The sequence below is a fragment of the Euleptes europaea genome, chromosome 16, assembly GCF_029931775.1.
Source record: "Euleptes europaea isolate rEulEur1 chromosome 16, rEulEur1.hap1, whole genome shotgun sequence".
NCBI classification, from domain to species: Eukaryota; Metazoa; Chordata; class Lepidosauria; order Squamata; family Sphaerodactylidae; genus Euleptes; species Euleptes europaea.
The window spans coordinates 55,984,584-56,001,197 of NC_079327.1; the positions used below are offsets into that span (position 1 = coordinate 55,984,584).

Here is a 16,614-nt window from a genome sequence, read left to right on the forward strand (position 1 = left end):
CCTCCCTGCTCCAGCCATCTTGCAGCTCCCACTCCCCATTCCTGATTGTAGGCTCGTGCTCAGGTATGGGGTGGAAGAGGAGTTGGCTCCCGGCTGCAAGCCAAAAACAGGCATGCGTATGGCGGTGGGCTGCTGCAGGCGGCGACAGGCTGCAGCATGAAGCTGGGGCTTTTCCGGCTGCATGGTCAGCCGTGTGTTTCTTCCAGGCTTCACATGGCCGGGAGCACATCTGGGCTTCCTCCCAAGGCCCGAGGACCGTGGCCCCTTGCCTTGCCTGGCCCCTGGAATTTCAAATGAGCCACTCATGGCCCATGGGGAGCAGTGGCAGGGCAGGCAGGGTAGTCGGACCTGGGTGTTTTCACGGACTCCAGTGTCTTGTTTGCAGTCTGGACTCCCAACACGGACTCCAGCGTCCTGTTTGTGGTACAAGGGGATGATAGGGGGGGGGCCTTTTGGGTCAACATGGAGGGGGAGAAAGGCGGGAAAAACTCAAAAGAGGACAATTACAGTATGACATTGTACGGAACCTCTACCCACTCCCAAAAAAGCAGTCCAGTTTGAAAAACAAGGCAGATAAGAATCTCCATGTGGAAGTAGCCTTAGATCATCTATTCTGTAGACTCTTGGACATTATTCAGACATGACAACAAACTATGGCTTATAATTATATAAACAAACATCACTTCCTGCCTATACGCATTAGATAAAAGCTTCCACTTGCACAGCAAACCATAGTTTGTCATTTTTCCTGAACCATGAACTATGGCTTGCTAAGGGTTTCTTGTTACATTTCGAACTATGCCTCTGTTTTCTTTTAAGTCTCAGTGGTTCAGTCTGCTGAGGTATAGACCTCTTAAGTTGCTACTTTAAATTGAGGCTAATATCACACAGAGAGATTTTCCTAAAGCAAACTGAAAAAAATACTGTTACCTTTGCGAAGCATTTTAGTCTAAGTGTTTTTCCTTGATGCACACATAAATCAAATTCTCCGCTTATTGGAGAGGAGAAACCTGGATGCCAAACTACTTCACAGTCTAAGTCTTTATAGGCTTCTACAGTACCTAAATTAATATCGAAAGGGATAAGATATTACAGCTGCTATAAAAAGTACTGAGAGTGAAAAATAATGGGAAATCTTAGTTGAAAATCTGCTTTCCAAGTCTTTAATTTGTAGATGTATTTTTTAAAAAAATTCTACTGGTGTGCAAAGAAGTATGCACAGAAATGTGCTACATAAAACCAAAGATTTAACCAGAGATGAAACACTGAACTTTAATATGTTGATTCAAAAAGGGGCCCAGTTAATCGGTCAATGTTCCCAGAAGACCACTTTTACTTCAAAGTGTCTCACAATGTATTTTTATTTGTACACAAGCCACAATCAATGGTACCTCCTTGTTGGCTTCTCATTTTTGTTGGCCTGCTCATGACAGAAGTATCATGATTCACAGTGAGATCTTCATAAAAATTGTCCAATCAGAAAGTGATGAGTCTTTCAATTGAATTGGGTGCCTCTGAGAGAATATGGTTCCAGTGTCTCCAGCTCCATGTTATATCAGAGGCATAAATAAGCTGCCATTAACCATGTAAATTAATGTTGACAAATCATATAATTCTGCCCAGCAACACAAACAAAATGAGAGTTTCAATTTAATGCTGAATACAGTTCACTGCTTCAAAGAGTTTCAAAAGGATGCAAAATATTTATTTAATTAGGGTATTTCTATGCCACATCTTCAGACTCCTGTTAAAGGCAGCTTATAATGAAAACCACATGACAGTGGTTTTATATATGAAAAAAATGGACAGATAGACAGGGAATGCATTTATTGTTAGACCTTAGATGGGGGGGTCATAGATTGAAAGACATTTTGTTAAGTTTTGCAGAATGATAACTTGATTGTTTCATCAGTGGGTATTTTTGTAACTGTTGAACCTTCTAAAAATAAAAATATGCCCCAAATTAAATACATTACTACTTCAGAAATCGTTCTTTGATGCATACCATCAAAACGTCAAATGATAAATCAACTAGCAGTTTGTTAACAGAGTAGTAAGAGCCTTAATTTTTAACAGTGTATCAGGCAGTAACTCAAATACATAATCCTGACAGGCTGGAAAACTGGGCTAAAACTAATCAAATGAATTTCAACTGAGATAAATGTAAAGTTCTGCACATAGATAGGAAAAATCAAATGCATAACTATAGGATGGGTGAGACTTGTCTTGGCAGTAGTATGTGTGAAAAGGATCTAGGGGGTCCTAGTAGACCAAACACTGAACATGAGTCAGCGGTGTGATGTGGTAGTGGTTAAGAGCAGTGGTTTGGAGCAGTGGACTCTAATCTGGAGATACGAGTTTGATTCCCCATTCCTCCACATGAGCAGCGGACGCTAATCTGGTGAACCGGGTTGGTTTCCCCATTCCTACACAAGAAGCCAGGTGGGTGACCCTGGGCTAGTCTTAGAGCTCTCTCAGCCCCACTTACCTCAGAGGGTATCTGTTGTGGGGAGGAGAAGGGAAGGTGAGTGTAAGCCAGTTTGAGTCTTCCTTAAGTGGTAGAGAAAGTCGGCATATAAAACCCAACTCTTCTTCTAGCTATGCGATTTTGGGCAGTATCAACAGAAGTATAGTGTCCAGATCATGCAAAGTGATGGTATCGCTTTACTCTGTTCTGGTTAGACCTCACCCAGAGTATTGCGTTCAGTTTTGGTTATCACAGTTTAAGAAAATTGTAGACAAGCTAGAACATGCCCAGAGGAGAGCAATGAAAATGGTGAGGGGTCTGGAGACCAAGTCCTGTGAGGAAAGGTTGAAGGAGCTCGGCATGTTTATCTGGGAGAGTTTTTAAGCAGAGGCTAGATGGCCATCTGACAGCAATGCTGATTCTGTGAACTTAGGCAGATTATGAGAGGGAGGGCAGGAAAGGCTGCGTCGGTGCTTGGCTCTCATGGCCCTTTCTTACATGCCCAGCATTAGGCCTATTGCCACTTTGGGGTCAGGGAGCAATTTTCCTGCAGGTCAGATTGGCCAGGAATCCTGGAGGGTTTTTTGCCATCTTCTGCACATAGGGCAGGAGTCACTGGGGGTGTGGGGAGGAGGTAGTTGTGAATTTCCTGCATTGTGCAGGAGGTTGGACTAGATGGCCCAGGAGGTCCCTTCCAACTCTATGATTCTAATATAATTCTGAATAACTAACAGACGTTCACATCTCTGTACTTTCTTCTTCAGGAAAAATGGTCCTGTGGCAGATGTGGCCCTTTGTTAATTATTAGACTTAGTTTAACATTTGTGTGTGTGTGTGTGTGTGTGTGCTGTAAAGTCACAACTGATTTATTGTGACTCCATAGGGTTTTTAAGGCAAGAGACGTTCAGAGATGACTTGCCATTGCCTGCCTCTGTGTCACAACTGTGGTGTGCCTTGGTGGTCTCCCATCCAAATGCTAACCAGGGCTGATCCTGCATAGCCAGGTCAGTTTAACATCAGTGGGTATTTAACATCAATGGATTTAACTCTAGACTTATTTAAAATATTATTTCAGAACACATTTAATTATTTTATCACTGCTTAAAATAGTATTACAATATAATTTACCTTTGTCCGGGCATATGGAAAAGGCCATTCCTTTCTCTGTGATTATGGGCTTCCAGGTGAATTGAGCAGGATAGTTTTTGCGGTTATAAAGTGTGACTGTAGTCCTAAACCCACTTTCAGCTAGGAAGCTAAAAGCAGGATATAAAGTTAGCTCCCTTGTTGATAGCTCCAAGGCAACAGGTACTATTTTTGCTACTACCAACACATGCCCAGTGTGATGTTGATTTATTGTGTACATAAAGGACCTGTAAAAAAAAAAATCACTTATTTCAATATCCATCTATGCAACCACATAAATATGAATTTTAAACAAACACTATGAAATAATGTATGGACTAAACATGCAGCAAGCATTATTTTTAACAATACGCATTTTTCCAGGGAGCTAAAATTTCATGTACATTTCATTCCACTATTCTTATATTTAATGAACAAATTCAATTTTGTCTTTTCACTAAGCAACAAATCACTTGTCTCAAAGTTTTATGAAATCAAGATGGTTGGATGCTTTTTTGTTGTTCATATATATATATATATATATATATATATATATATATATATATATATATATATATATATATATATATATATATGATAAACAACATATATATATATATATATATATATATATATATATATATATATATATATATATATATGAACAACAAAAAAGCATCCAACCATCTTGATTTCAATACCCAGAACCTTAAAACACTATTGGTACAACTACACACAAAACAATATGCCTGCTACATAAGCCAGGTATGAAAAACGGCCATCCTGCTGTCAAACAGCACTGGCTTTCATTATTGAATACAAATTCTCAGCTCCCCTACACATACCACACTCAGAGCCTTTGCTAGAATCTGGACTGCCTGCCTTTTATTTTTAATCTTGAAATGCTACTTAGTCAAGACAATTGGTCCAGTCTAGACATTACACTGCACAGGCCTGCAGGCTCATGCACTCTTTCAATCCTTCCCCTTCTCCTTGCATGCTCTGATTTCCTGTCCCCCTTCCTTTTTGGGGGGAAACGTATGGTCTGCTGTGACATAGTTTAAGCAAATCATAACATGTTTCCAAACCAGAGTTTGGTTTCATTCTCTGGTTTAGAAATAAACCATAGTTTTCCCAATTCAGATACCACCATAAATGATGGTTTGCTCAAATAAGGATGGAGGAAGAACTGGAGCACTCAGAGAAGAGGGAGGGCAGATGTTATGGGCTCCGACCAGACCCTGGCAATCCTGGGACACACACACACACACGGTGTACAGGGCCACCGCTGGTGCGCAAGGATGGCACAATGCCATGCAGCCAGGGGTAACATGGGTCACCTGGTATCCATATTGGTTGCGCATGGCTGGGGTGAAATGACAGCATCTGAACAGCAAAAGGTGAGCCATACCCTCCCTGGAAAGGAATGTTTGCAGCGCCTCACCTCCATGAAGACAAAGAAGATCAAGATAAGCCATTTTCATTTCTATACTTCTTCCTGCAGTAGAATGCTCATGCCCTGCCAAATCCTGCCTGTCCATTCAAATGTTCCCTTAATCCCAACTAGGCTCTGGCCATTCTGCCCCTCTATGACTGACTTTCTGGATCCCACCTTAATCTCCAAGTCTATCACCCAGCGCTCAGAAACTTAATGTCTAGTATCCAGCCATCATTTTATTCTTATTTTCTGCTCCCGATTAATCCTATCGCAGGCAATCAGGCCTTTTGTCATGAGCAAAGTGCAGACGTTGCCAGTCACAGCCTCCAGCTACATTAAGGGGTATAACTATAGCCCCATTGGCCACTGTCAAGTTGCTAACACCTCCTGGATCCAAAGTGTGAAGCCACGATCCCTTGCGCGTGTATCATTTTCCTAGCTAGTAGAGCTGGTCATTGCTAAGCTTTCTCTGCTGCGGCCATTCTGAACTTTGTTCTGCAGGAAGGCAACTATAACCCACTTGGGATTCTTAAACCTTTACTCTCTTAGCCCTTTGTGTGTTGGAAATTGTGTGTGTTTACCCTATTTGATTACCTTTTTAATAAAATCCTGAAAATTCATAATAGCTTCCTTGTTATTGGGTTGCTCTCTACTGGTTCGCTTACCTGGGGTGGAATTGGTTAAAAGACTCCCACGTCAGCTTCTTGCATAGTTCTATCTAGTCTCCAGCTAATTTCCCCCAATAAAGGAGACCCCTGTGCTTGGCACACATTCCCAATACTCTAAAGCCTGGTTTGGGGGATCAGGAACAAGACTTCTGGACCAAGCATACACTGAATCATTCTGATAAGCTCAGTTTGCAATTGCTTGGCAACAAGAGGCATGTCTAACCCATCTCACTGCTTTACTCAAAAAATGTCACCATTAAATGAATGCATAGATCAGGAATCACATGTGAAATCTTACTTTTGAAAATTTCCCAGTTTGTCAGTCTCAAACACAACTGGAATATACGTTTGTGAATGAGGTGACATGACATGAGATAAAGGACTAGTTTGTTGTAGCTCTTCACTTTCAATTCCTACTTGTATCCAAACATGAACATGAAGATTATTTACAATATGCATTTTCTTGACAGATGTAGAATGCACACAAACTTCTCCAAAATCAATAGTAGAGGGACCTGGAAGGAACAGACATGAGATTGTTGTATTATAAAGAAAGGAAACTCGGGTGTTTGGAAATGTATAGTACTTCAGAAAAGAAAGGACCACAATACGTTTCCTGACTGTATGTCTTCATCTTTATCAAACACAAAACACTGCAATGAGTGAACATTAATTTCAAGGACCGTCTCCTTCCATATGTTCCTGTGTGCTGTTCTTCCCCCAGAGAATGCCATGCCCAGTTGTTCCATATTAATAATGCCATTCCTAATTTACAAAACATACTTTTCCATCTTATTCCAAATATAAAATGATACCAAGAATTAATAAGATCCTCACAACTTCCTAATGATATGCTGCTTTGCAGAAAGTTTATTTATACTAGTCTATTTATACTAGTTTGTAAACATTGGATTTGATAAGAATATCTAGCTAGCAATTTGTGAAAATTTCAAAACTTTCCTAATTCAGATCAAATAAGTCAGAAGGAGCAGATAAGAAATTCTTACATAAACGAAAAAACAGTGCAGGAATTCATTCTTCAGAGAGAATTTCTAAATTTAATTTCTAAAATTGAAGTTCGCTAACTTTGTATATGAGTCTTCTGCAGCAGTGAATTTTTTTTAACCTAAAGGACAGTGTTGCACAGTATGAAGGACTTCTACTGATTTCACTGTAGCATGGTATCTGACTCCAGGGTCTCTGGGGCAGCGTCTCCAACTGAAGCACCCTTCAGGGTTCCTTTTCCCAGCAGAGTCCTTCCGAGATCCTCTGTGAACTGAGGGGAAGGGGGGCTGTCCTTCACCCTGCTCCGTCTCCCCTGACACAGCTCACTCCTTCCACAAGCTCCATGGGAAGGGCCGAGCTCTTCCTCCTTGGCTCTTATCTAAAAGGCTTTCCCAGGGAGTGTAAATCCCAGGCTCCCCCATCTCCCTGTTGCGGGAGCTGGCGGATTATGCCAACGCCCAGGAATAACCACCAGTACCAGTAGAGCTTGTAGAAAATGCAGTTGTTTATTCACAGTGCTATACTCACACTCTTCCACCACTATCTCCCAACAGACTCATGGAATCAAATACTTATATACAGATGCCATCTCCAGGCAGCAATTAGTGTTACAGGCTGAGTCACCCTCCAGGGTGCAACTCATTAACTTCAGGCTGAGTCATCCTACAGGTGCAACTCATTAACTCAGTCTCAGGCCTTCTAGGGGCTTTCCAGGTTATTACATCAGCTTAGCTTGACACTTAGATCCCCTGAATCTAAATACACCTGTCATAGCTAATATGAACAGACTTGCATATTCTGTCACTCCTTCTCAAGTTTGTCATATTTGCTTTGACAGTTGCAAGAATCTGTTGCAATCCACCACCTTGATGAACAGATCTGCAATATTGTTTACACCTGCACATCTCATTACTGTTATCAGATTATTGTTTATTGCAGCTGACACATTTTGATACCTTATCTTGACATGCTTGCTCTTGCCACGGAATGACTGCTCGTTAGCAAGAGTTTGCGCTGCTTCATTATCTGAAAACACTTGTACCGGCAGAGATACATTTACACCCAATTCCTTCATTAAGAACACAAACCATTCTATTTGTCCCACACACTCGCTAATGGCGCTATACTCTGCTTCACATGAGCTAGTAGCCACAAATGTTTGCTTAAGGGACTTCCAGTGAATTGGTGCCTTCCCCAGAAACAAGATGTACCCACTTGTTGATCTGGAATCTTTCTCATCTGCCCAGGATGCATCCGCATACGCTGTCAGACTTCCTCCCTCTGCCCTCAGGTTTAACTGTTTATCCACGGTGCCCTTTAAATACCTAAGAACCTGCTTAGCAGCCTTCCAGTCTCTTTGCTTTGGAGACATATTTCGTTTAGTGAGACAGTGTACAGCTTGATAGATATCTGGTCTTGTCCAGCAAGCAAGGTACAGAAGGCTACCGACAAGAGACTGATATAGCTCTCTGTCACACTCCTCTTGCCCTTCTGTCTCATCTTTCACATACCCTGTGACCATAGGGGTATCCACAGCATTTGCATTTGCTAAGTTAAACTTCTCCAGCAATTGCTGTATTTTTCTTGGTTGAGACAAAGAATAAAATCCCTCCTTGTCTCTGGTCACTTCCACCCCCAAATAACTTTGGATTGGTCCCAAACATTTCAACTTGAATTTTGTGCTCAACTCCTTCTGAAATTGCAATTGTTCCTGTTTTGTACTGGTGACCATACAAATATCATCTACAAAAACAATCACATATGACACGCTTTGCCCCGTGCTTCTCGAATACAGACAGGAGTCAGCCACACTCTGGGTGAAACCTAATTGCTTTATGGCTTTGTCAAAGCAATTCCCATTCCCTGGCAGATTGATGGAGACCATAAAGAGCCTTGTTTAACTTAAACACCATGCCTCTATCTTTTAGCTTGTAATCGGGAATTTGCTCCATGAAAATTGTTTCCTTTAATGGAGCGTTGAGGTATGCAGTCTTGATATCATAATGCCATACCTCTAGATTCCTTAACCCTGCTACTGCCAGCACAGATCTAACAGATTCAGCCCGAATCATCGGACTGAAGCATTCATCATAGTTTAGGTATTTTCTTTGGCTATATCTCTTGCAAACGAGCCTGGCCTTTCTTTGCACAGCACCATTTGCAAGCCTTTTAACCTTGAAAATCCATCTGCAACCTATTCCTGATTGCCCGCTTGGAAGTGATGTGGGAGTGAACACTTATGCTCCTTCAGAGCTTCCATCTCCACATCCATCACTTCAAGCCGTAAATTCTTCTCTTTATCTCCCAGAGAAAGAATTTCCTGGTAACTAGCAGGTTCATGGATTGACACATAATTAGCACAGTCACAGTATTCATCAAACCCAAACCTTATAGGAGCTACACCCTTTGTAATTCTGTCAGAACGTCTGACTACCATTTCCCCCGCCTCCCCTCCTTCTGAATCTTCAGACTTTGCAGCTTGCCTGCTGGGAGTCCTCTGCGGGGAAAAGTTTACCTCTTGGGTTTCTGCCTGTTCACTTAAAGGCAACTGCACTGTTTCCTGCTCCTTTTCCTCCCCATGCAGCCTTGGCCAGTTTAAAGATTCCCCAAAGCTTGCTGATCTTCTGAATGTGATCTTATTTTGGGGATCTCCAAACCTGTAGGATTTGGCTGCATTCTGATAGCCTAGGAAAAGTAATTGTTTAGACCTTTTGCCACCCTTTCTTCTTTGATGCAAAGGTATATTGACCCAAGCTTTAGACCCAAAAATCCTCAAATACTTTAAAGATGGGTTCTTCCCATATAACACTTTATAGGGGATGTCATTTATGCTTGAGGTCCACAAGCGGTTGATCAAGTAATTTGCAGTCTTGATCGCCTCTCCCCAAAATCTAGGTTTGAGCTGAGAGTCTTCCAGCAGAGCTTGCATCATTGATTGCAAGTATTGATTTCTGCGCTCTGCGACCCCATTCTCCTGTGGCACCCCGGGGTTACCAAGTCTCTGCTCAATGCCTTTACTTTCCAGCCACTGAGTCAGGGCATGTGATAAGAATTCTCCACCCCTATCACACTGTATCTTTTTTACTTTGAGGTTTAATTGCCTCTCAACCCTGGCAAGCCAATATTTGATAGTTTGACGAGCCTCACTCTTATTTTTCAAGAGATAAATCCATCCAAAACAGGTCCTGTCATCAACCACACATAATGCATATTTATTCTTGGACACACTGTCCAGATAGGGGCCACTCAGGTCCATGTGCACGAGCTCTAGGGGTTGGCTACTAACCCTGCTGCTGGCTTTTGCCACAGGACCCCTCCTACTCTTCACTGATTTGCAAACTGTGCAGTTTAAGAAAGAGTTGCACTTATTTACTTTCAGTTCACCCCCTAATGCCTCTAGGGTTTTCCTAAGAGTAGAATATGACGTATGGCCAAGCCTCCTGTGGAGGAGATGCTGGCAGCCATCATGTGGTTTAGGGTTTAATGCTTCCACCGCATTAGACTCTTCTGAGCCACTGTGCACCACATAAACATCTTTGTTAGTGTGCCCCTTTAACAACACAGCCTCATTTTTCTTAATCAGGCAGGCTTTGTCCTGAAACACCACCGTATATCCAGCCTGGGTGAGGGCTGAAACACTTAATAGATTATTCTCGAGCCCTGGGACACACAGCACAGACTTGAACGTGTGATTTAATGCAGGAAAAAACACCTCCCCCTCACATGCCACCTCCAAACACTTCTCATCTGCCAAACTTACATGACTCTTGGCAGAACATTTCTTTGCGTTTAACATTGCAGCAGAGTTAACAAAAACCTTGGAAGCTCCACTGTCAATTAGCCAGAGGCTGCTTGCTTCTCCAGCCTCTGCCAGTACTACAGAGGTATGTGAGGAATGTTCAGTCTGTTTACGCTGACGTCTCATGGCCAGCTCATTAGGGCAGTCTGTTTGGAAGTGCTTCGTTGAGCCACAGCTGAAGCATTTCCTGACAAAGAGCACGCACTCCTCCGGTTCCTCCTTGAAGCCACCACTCCTCCGACCAGCTCCAAGCGCTTGCTTCTGCTGCAAACTCTGCGCAGGGTAGACGAGCACCTCCCATCCTGGTGTCTTCGGCGATGTCATCGGCGAAGTCATCGGCGTTGTCATCCATGTTGCCATCGGCGTAGACTGTTTGGGATGTCCCTCTCTCGGGTGACCCTCCCACTGCTGGGCTGCTGTCTGCCGCAATGATTGATGAGCTGCTCTTATCACCGGATGCAGTCTCACCTGGGCTGCGGCCATCTCATCCTGGCTCTCCCACCATCTTGCTTCATCTTCAAGGATTCTCCCCGACACGTACTCTGATGTTAAACATGCCGCCTCCATACACTCCAGAGATGTTATCAGCACATGGTTGCTTTCATCTAGGGATCCTAGCATAATGTGCATTCGGTCTTCTGGTGTGTAATTCTTCCCCCTCAGCTCTGTCTGAAAATCTCCGCTAGACTCCTGAGGTGCTCGGCTGCCGGCGTGTGGGGTGATTTATGGCTTCGGTACAGCCTCCTCGTTAATGAGAGGATAGTCCTGGCTGAAGTCCGAAGATGCACCTTGCCTTTCCTGACATGTAGACTAATTGACTGTTGTCTACTGACAGAATTATATTAGCTAGAGCCTTACTGTCCCGTTCCCGCTCCACTGCAGTTAAAGGCACATGCCCTACAGCTCCCCACTGAGCCTCCCTCTTGAGATAATGTTCCAATCTCACCGACCACATAGCATAGTTGTCCTGGGTCAGCTTCTCCAAGGGAATTTGAGATTGAGCCATCTCACTACTCAATCTCCCACTGCTTCTACAGCTTCTATGGCTTCTGGATTCCTGCTGCTGTGCTACTCTCACTAGTCCAGTGAGGCGTAGCAAACTGGGCCCATAACCCTGTTGCAGGAGCTGGCAGATTATGCCAATGCCCAGGAATAAACATCAGTACCAGTAGAGCTCGTAGAACATGCAGTTGTTTATTCACAGTGCTATACTCACACTCTTCCACCACTATCGCCCGACAGACTCATGGAGTCAAATACTTAAATACAGATGCCATCTCCAGGCAGCAATTAGTGTTACAGGCTGAGTCACCCTCCAGGGTGCAACTCATTACCTTCAGGCTGAGTCACCCTACAGGTGCAACTCATTAACTCAGTCTCAGGCCTTCTAGGGGCTTTCCAGGTTATTACATCAGCTTAGCTTGACACTTAGATCCCCTGAATCTAAATACACCTGTCATAGCTAATATGAACAGACTTGCATATTCTGTCACTCCCACCTTGCCAGGTTAGGTACTCCTGTCTGTCTGAACCCAAAGCCAATGGGAATGCAGTCAGGGGATCCTCCCCTGGGCCCCACTCCCTTGGGAAGCTCCAAGGGCTTCCACTTTAGGGCCAGCCAGCTCTAGAGAGGGTACAGTCTTCCTGGTCATCCCTCACCCCTCCATCCTTCACATCATGTCCAGGTGGTTTGGAGGCCAACTTGCCAGCCTAAGTACCTTGCTCCCAGGTCCCACTGCCCAGTGCAGCTTCCCACAGGATGTTGCTATCCCCAGAGGCTGGCTATGGGGCCTTGCCACTTCCGGCTATCCTGTCATGGTGCCGGGCTCTGCACTTCGTCCGTCACCCTGTGCAGCCCTGGCTGCTCTTTCCCAGGCTGTCCTTGTCGTTTGCCAGGAGGGACTGCCACATGAAGACACTTGATTCAATAAAAAGAATGGTTCAATAAATGTTGTTTTTTTAACACGGACATGATTTTTGTGTCAACAGAATGAAATATTTAAATGGAGGAAAGATCTTACTAACCATTAAAACTTACCAATGCGTATTTGATGAAGCTGCTTTGATGTCAAAATTAAACTACAATCTTCATGCTCTTGTGGAGAAGATGGTACAGCATTAAGGCCATCACCAACCTATGAAAATGCCCAATAGAATAACCATATATTAATACATGATCACAGTAGTCTTTTCTCCAAGCGTATAAATGTAGTACATAACCTATTCACCATCCACAGAAGATGAGTAAGTAAGTAAAGAGGGACGGAGGTAGGACTATAAGAGAAAACAGCTTCCATTAAAAAAAAGTGTTGCTTACCTGTAACTGTTGTTCATTGAGTCGTCTTCTGCGCAGACACACATGGGAACTGTCCGTGTACAGGCCAGCTGTGGAGAACTTTTTATGGAAAGCATCTAGAAGATGCAGGACACTGCCCCTCCCCCTCCATCAACAGCCCGCTGAAACGGCACATGACGGAGGGTGAGGGAGCAGCCATCCCTCAGTTCTCTCTTTACTGCTGTGTTATTTTAAACCATAAGGAGGAGCAACCCACTGCAGGGAAAGAGGGGGGGGATGTGGCTTGCACAGAAGACCACTCAATGAGCAACCATTACAGCTAAGGAGGTAAAGGGAGAGATAAACACACAAAATTGTTCTGCCTTCACAATGGCCCCGACTATTCGGAGCCACATGACAGACACTGAGGGAAGTGCCGACAGGGCACCAAGTTAGACTGCAAGTCTAACAGCAGTACTGTGTAGTCTCTGAATTCTACAGCCTACCACTAGCACCTATTGCAGTCTAATTAAAATAATGTGCGACATTACTGGTAGGAATGAGTGGGGGCCATTATACAAGAGGATTAATTCAAGCTGCAACTGCTCCAAAGATCAACATGTATAGTGGTTGCAGAAATTGAAAACCTATATTTTGTGCTACAGTTGAGAGAGTCTGGCATTGTTATCCTAGAACTTGTTCAGATAGTACTCAAGGTATGCCTCAAACATATTTCACATTAGAGCAGGAAAGGGAGAAACAAACAGTAGCTGCGGAAAGCACCTCTAGGACCACCTCTGGTAAAGTGCTTATATCTAAGAAGTGAAAGCTGAACAGTGTTTATCCAACAAAGAATCTTTTTTCAACTTTAAAAAATGCTACAACCCTCCCCCAACATACTCACACATGCTACGATTGTATTAGCTAGATGGAGGTGGGGAAATACTTCATGCTTCCCAAGGGGGAAAAAAGTACGGATTCCGAAGTAGAAAAATAACATACCACTACAACAGAAACATTACCCAAAAAGTAACAGCTATATATGAATTAAACAAAGGATTTTTATCTTTAAAAGTCCTTTTAAAAAAGGAGTCTGCAAACCTAACATGACAGTACTCTTACAGTGCAATATTGTGTAGAGTTAGGGCCAAACTACATACTACATCTAACACATGATTGCCAGAGGGACTTGTAGCAGAGCTCACACTGTGATTTCCCCATGGGAATATAGAAGTGCCACAGGGCCTAATTCTGGTCAGGAAAACAGTGCAGATGGGAGGAGGACTTCCTGCCTTTCCCCTATGCCATTTTCCCAAACCAAAATGGCCCTGAGGCATTATTTTCCCATCAGGGACTGTACGTGCAAGCATTCCGTGCACATGCAGCCCACCAATGGGTCAAATAACCATCCTCCAGGGCCATTTCAGGTTAGGAAAACGGTGCAGGTGGAGACAGAAACCCCCTCCTCTCCTCTGCACTGCAGTCCTGACTAGAATTAGGCTGCTGTGGCACTTCTAAAATGACCTGAAAAGGCCTTGATGGGGAGATATTTGCATATCTTTGGAGCTTCAGTGGAATATTCTGTGCAGCTTCAAAGTTATGCAAATAACTCCTCACAGGGCCTTTGTGGTTCAGGAAAAAGCATGAGGGGAGGAAGGAGCCCCTCTTCCCCCTCACGTTGCTGTCCTAAGCCAAATTGGGCTTCTGCAGACTTTAAAAGCAATTTTTACACAGCTGCTGTATGCCTGTGAGAAAAATGAGTTAGGTCTGGGCAACCCAGACTGCTAAATAAAGTATGACACCATTCAGAAAGACCACACAGAGGTGATTTCTAGAAGCAAGCCGTTATATCTAACAATTCAGTAATCGAACTTACCTCTTTGTCTATAGATTTAGATTTAATTTCTGCTAACTTCTGGCTAGTTAACAGGCTACTTCCATGATCTAAATCAGCATCTTCCTCCAATTTCTCTTGCATTAAAGCTTTTAACCGAGGCGATTTTAACCCTGAGGCTGGCTGCAGCCCAAGGTCAACATAATTGTTCAGTTTTTCAAAGATCCTGAAAGGAAGGGGAATGGACAGGAAAGTAAGACTCAGGCATGTTGTGTAAACAGTGCAAAATGATGAAACACTGAAAGTAAATACAATGGGTTGGATTGTAAGACCTGCGAGCTTTCCTCTGCTCACACAAGAGATATTTCCCCACCTCTCCCTGTCTCCTGTAGTCAACTATACATAGCTGTAAACCAGTGGGTGCCCTGCCCCACCTGAGACACTGGGGCCCTTCACCCAGGAATGCTAAATGACACCTTCCATAGGTTTTTAAAATACAGACATTTATTGTTAAGAAAACTGGTGTCAGCTGGCATATCTCACCTATCTGGCTCACCCCTGTTCTGCCTAGGCCGGGGCTCCTTGTCCTTTATCAGGGCAAACTGTTCATGATCATTTTTATGAAGTTAAAGTGACTGTGGAAAAAAATTGCCCTTTGCATACTGACTGTGAATTTGGCAGAGTGCTAAAAGACTCTAAGAGACAATTTAAGAAAATTATTATTCATTTAAGGAAGGTGCTCATATAAGGAAAGGGTCTGAACTTAAAAGTACCTGTTTTTTAATTTGTCTTGTATTAACAATTCACAGTCTCTAAAATAAGAATATAAAGATACTTGGGATTGAACAGAGAATTATAAGGCCTCTATTTCTTTGAAGCCATACCTGAAAGCATAACAGGCTAGGGAGGAATGCTAGCTACCACAGTGCCTCAGTGCCACCCAAAAAACTGTTCTTGAGAGCTGAAGGACCCTCAATGAAGGACCCTTGAAAACAGCAACTGGAAAATTGGTGAAAATTGCAGAACCGTCCCCCTTTGTACACACAGAAATGCCCTCAACAGAAAATTCTCACAGACCTGGTTATCAGTTCCATTAAACAGCCTACTTTGTACAGCAAAATCTCTTATTCAGTCAAGAGACTGATTTTCATTTTTGGACTCATTTCAATCTGGCTTCAGGTGGGGGTTTGGAACAGAGGCTGCTTTGGTCACCTTGGTTGATGACCTTTACAGAGAACCAGAGAGAGAAAGTCCCGAGACAGGAGTCCCACCCCACGTCCCAGGTCTCCCCCTCACCAACTCATCTGCCAGGCGCCACTCTACGCCGGCCCCAAAGTGTCCGTCTTCCCCTGCAGGGACCCAGGGAGGCGGAGGAAGAAGAAAGGAAAGCGATGCCGGCACCGCGACCAGCTCGCCGCTGCCCGCCGCCGCCATGAAGGCCCCGGCAGAGAGAGATGGCCCCGCCCAACAGCTGACAGGTGGAAGAGCCCGGCGCGGAAACTGCCGCACGGCGCACCCGACTCCACGTGTTGGGGGAGAGGAGGACACCTCCTCCCCGACCTTTATGGACTTCCGGGGGGAGGGCTAGGGGCGGAGTCAGGGCAGGGACCTCTCTGGCCGAGAGAATAAGAGGCCAGAGAAACCTAGCCGCCGGGGAGGATGGTCATGAGGGATTGCTTGGGAGAGGAACTCTGAGGCACCCTGGCGACGTTGGAAGGAGAGACAAGCTCAGACTCTCTTTCTGACTGGTCTGAGGTGGAAGAGGTTGTCTCGGCCAAACCGTCCTCACAGACAGAGACCCCCCAAGAGGCGAGGGGCAACCCCCCGCCTGACAGAGAATATAATCCTGCTAGTTGTACAGGATCTCTCAGCAGCCTTTGATACTATCGACCCTGGTATCCTGCTGAGCCTCCTCTTGGCACTGGGACTAAGGTGAGCCATGTTATGGTGGTTCAGGTCCCATCTGGGAGGGCAGTCTCAGAAGGTAGTGCTGGGGGATTCCT

General features: G+C 44.2%; 1 protein-coding gene across 1 annotated transcript in view; it reads right to left on the reverse strand.

Annotated features, from left to right (window-relative positions):
• CFAP47 (cilia and flagella associated protein 47) overlaps window positions 1-16,614 on the reverse strand; it is a 380,184-nt gene that overhangs the window by 324,999 nt on the left and 38,571 nt on the right. The window contains exons 12-16 of the mRNA XM_056861810.1: window positions 14,654-14,837; window positions 12,541-12,637; window positions 5,997-6,213; window positions 3,596-3,840; window positions 931-1,061 (exon numbers count right to left, since the gene is read on the reverse strand). Of these exons, the coding sequence (XP_056717788.1) occupies window positions 931-1,061; window positions 3,596-3,840; window positions 5,997-6,213; window positions 12,541-12,637; window positions 14,654-14,837 (874 nt within the window). The remainder of the gene's footprint in view (window positions 1-930; window positions 1,062-3,595; window positions 3,841-5,996; window positions 6,214-12,540; window positions 12,638-14,653; window positions 14,838-16,614) is intronic.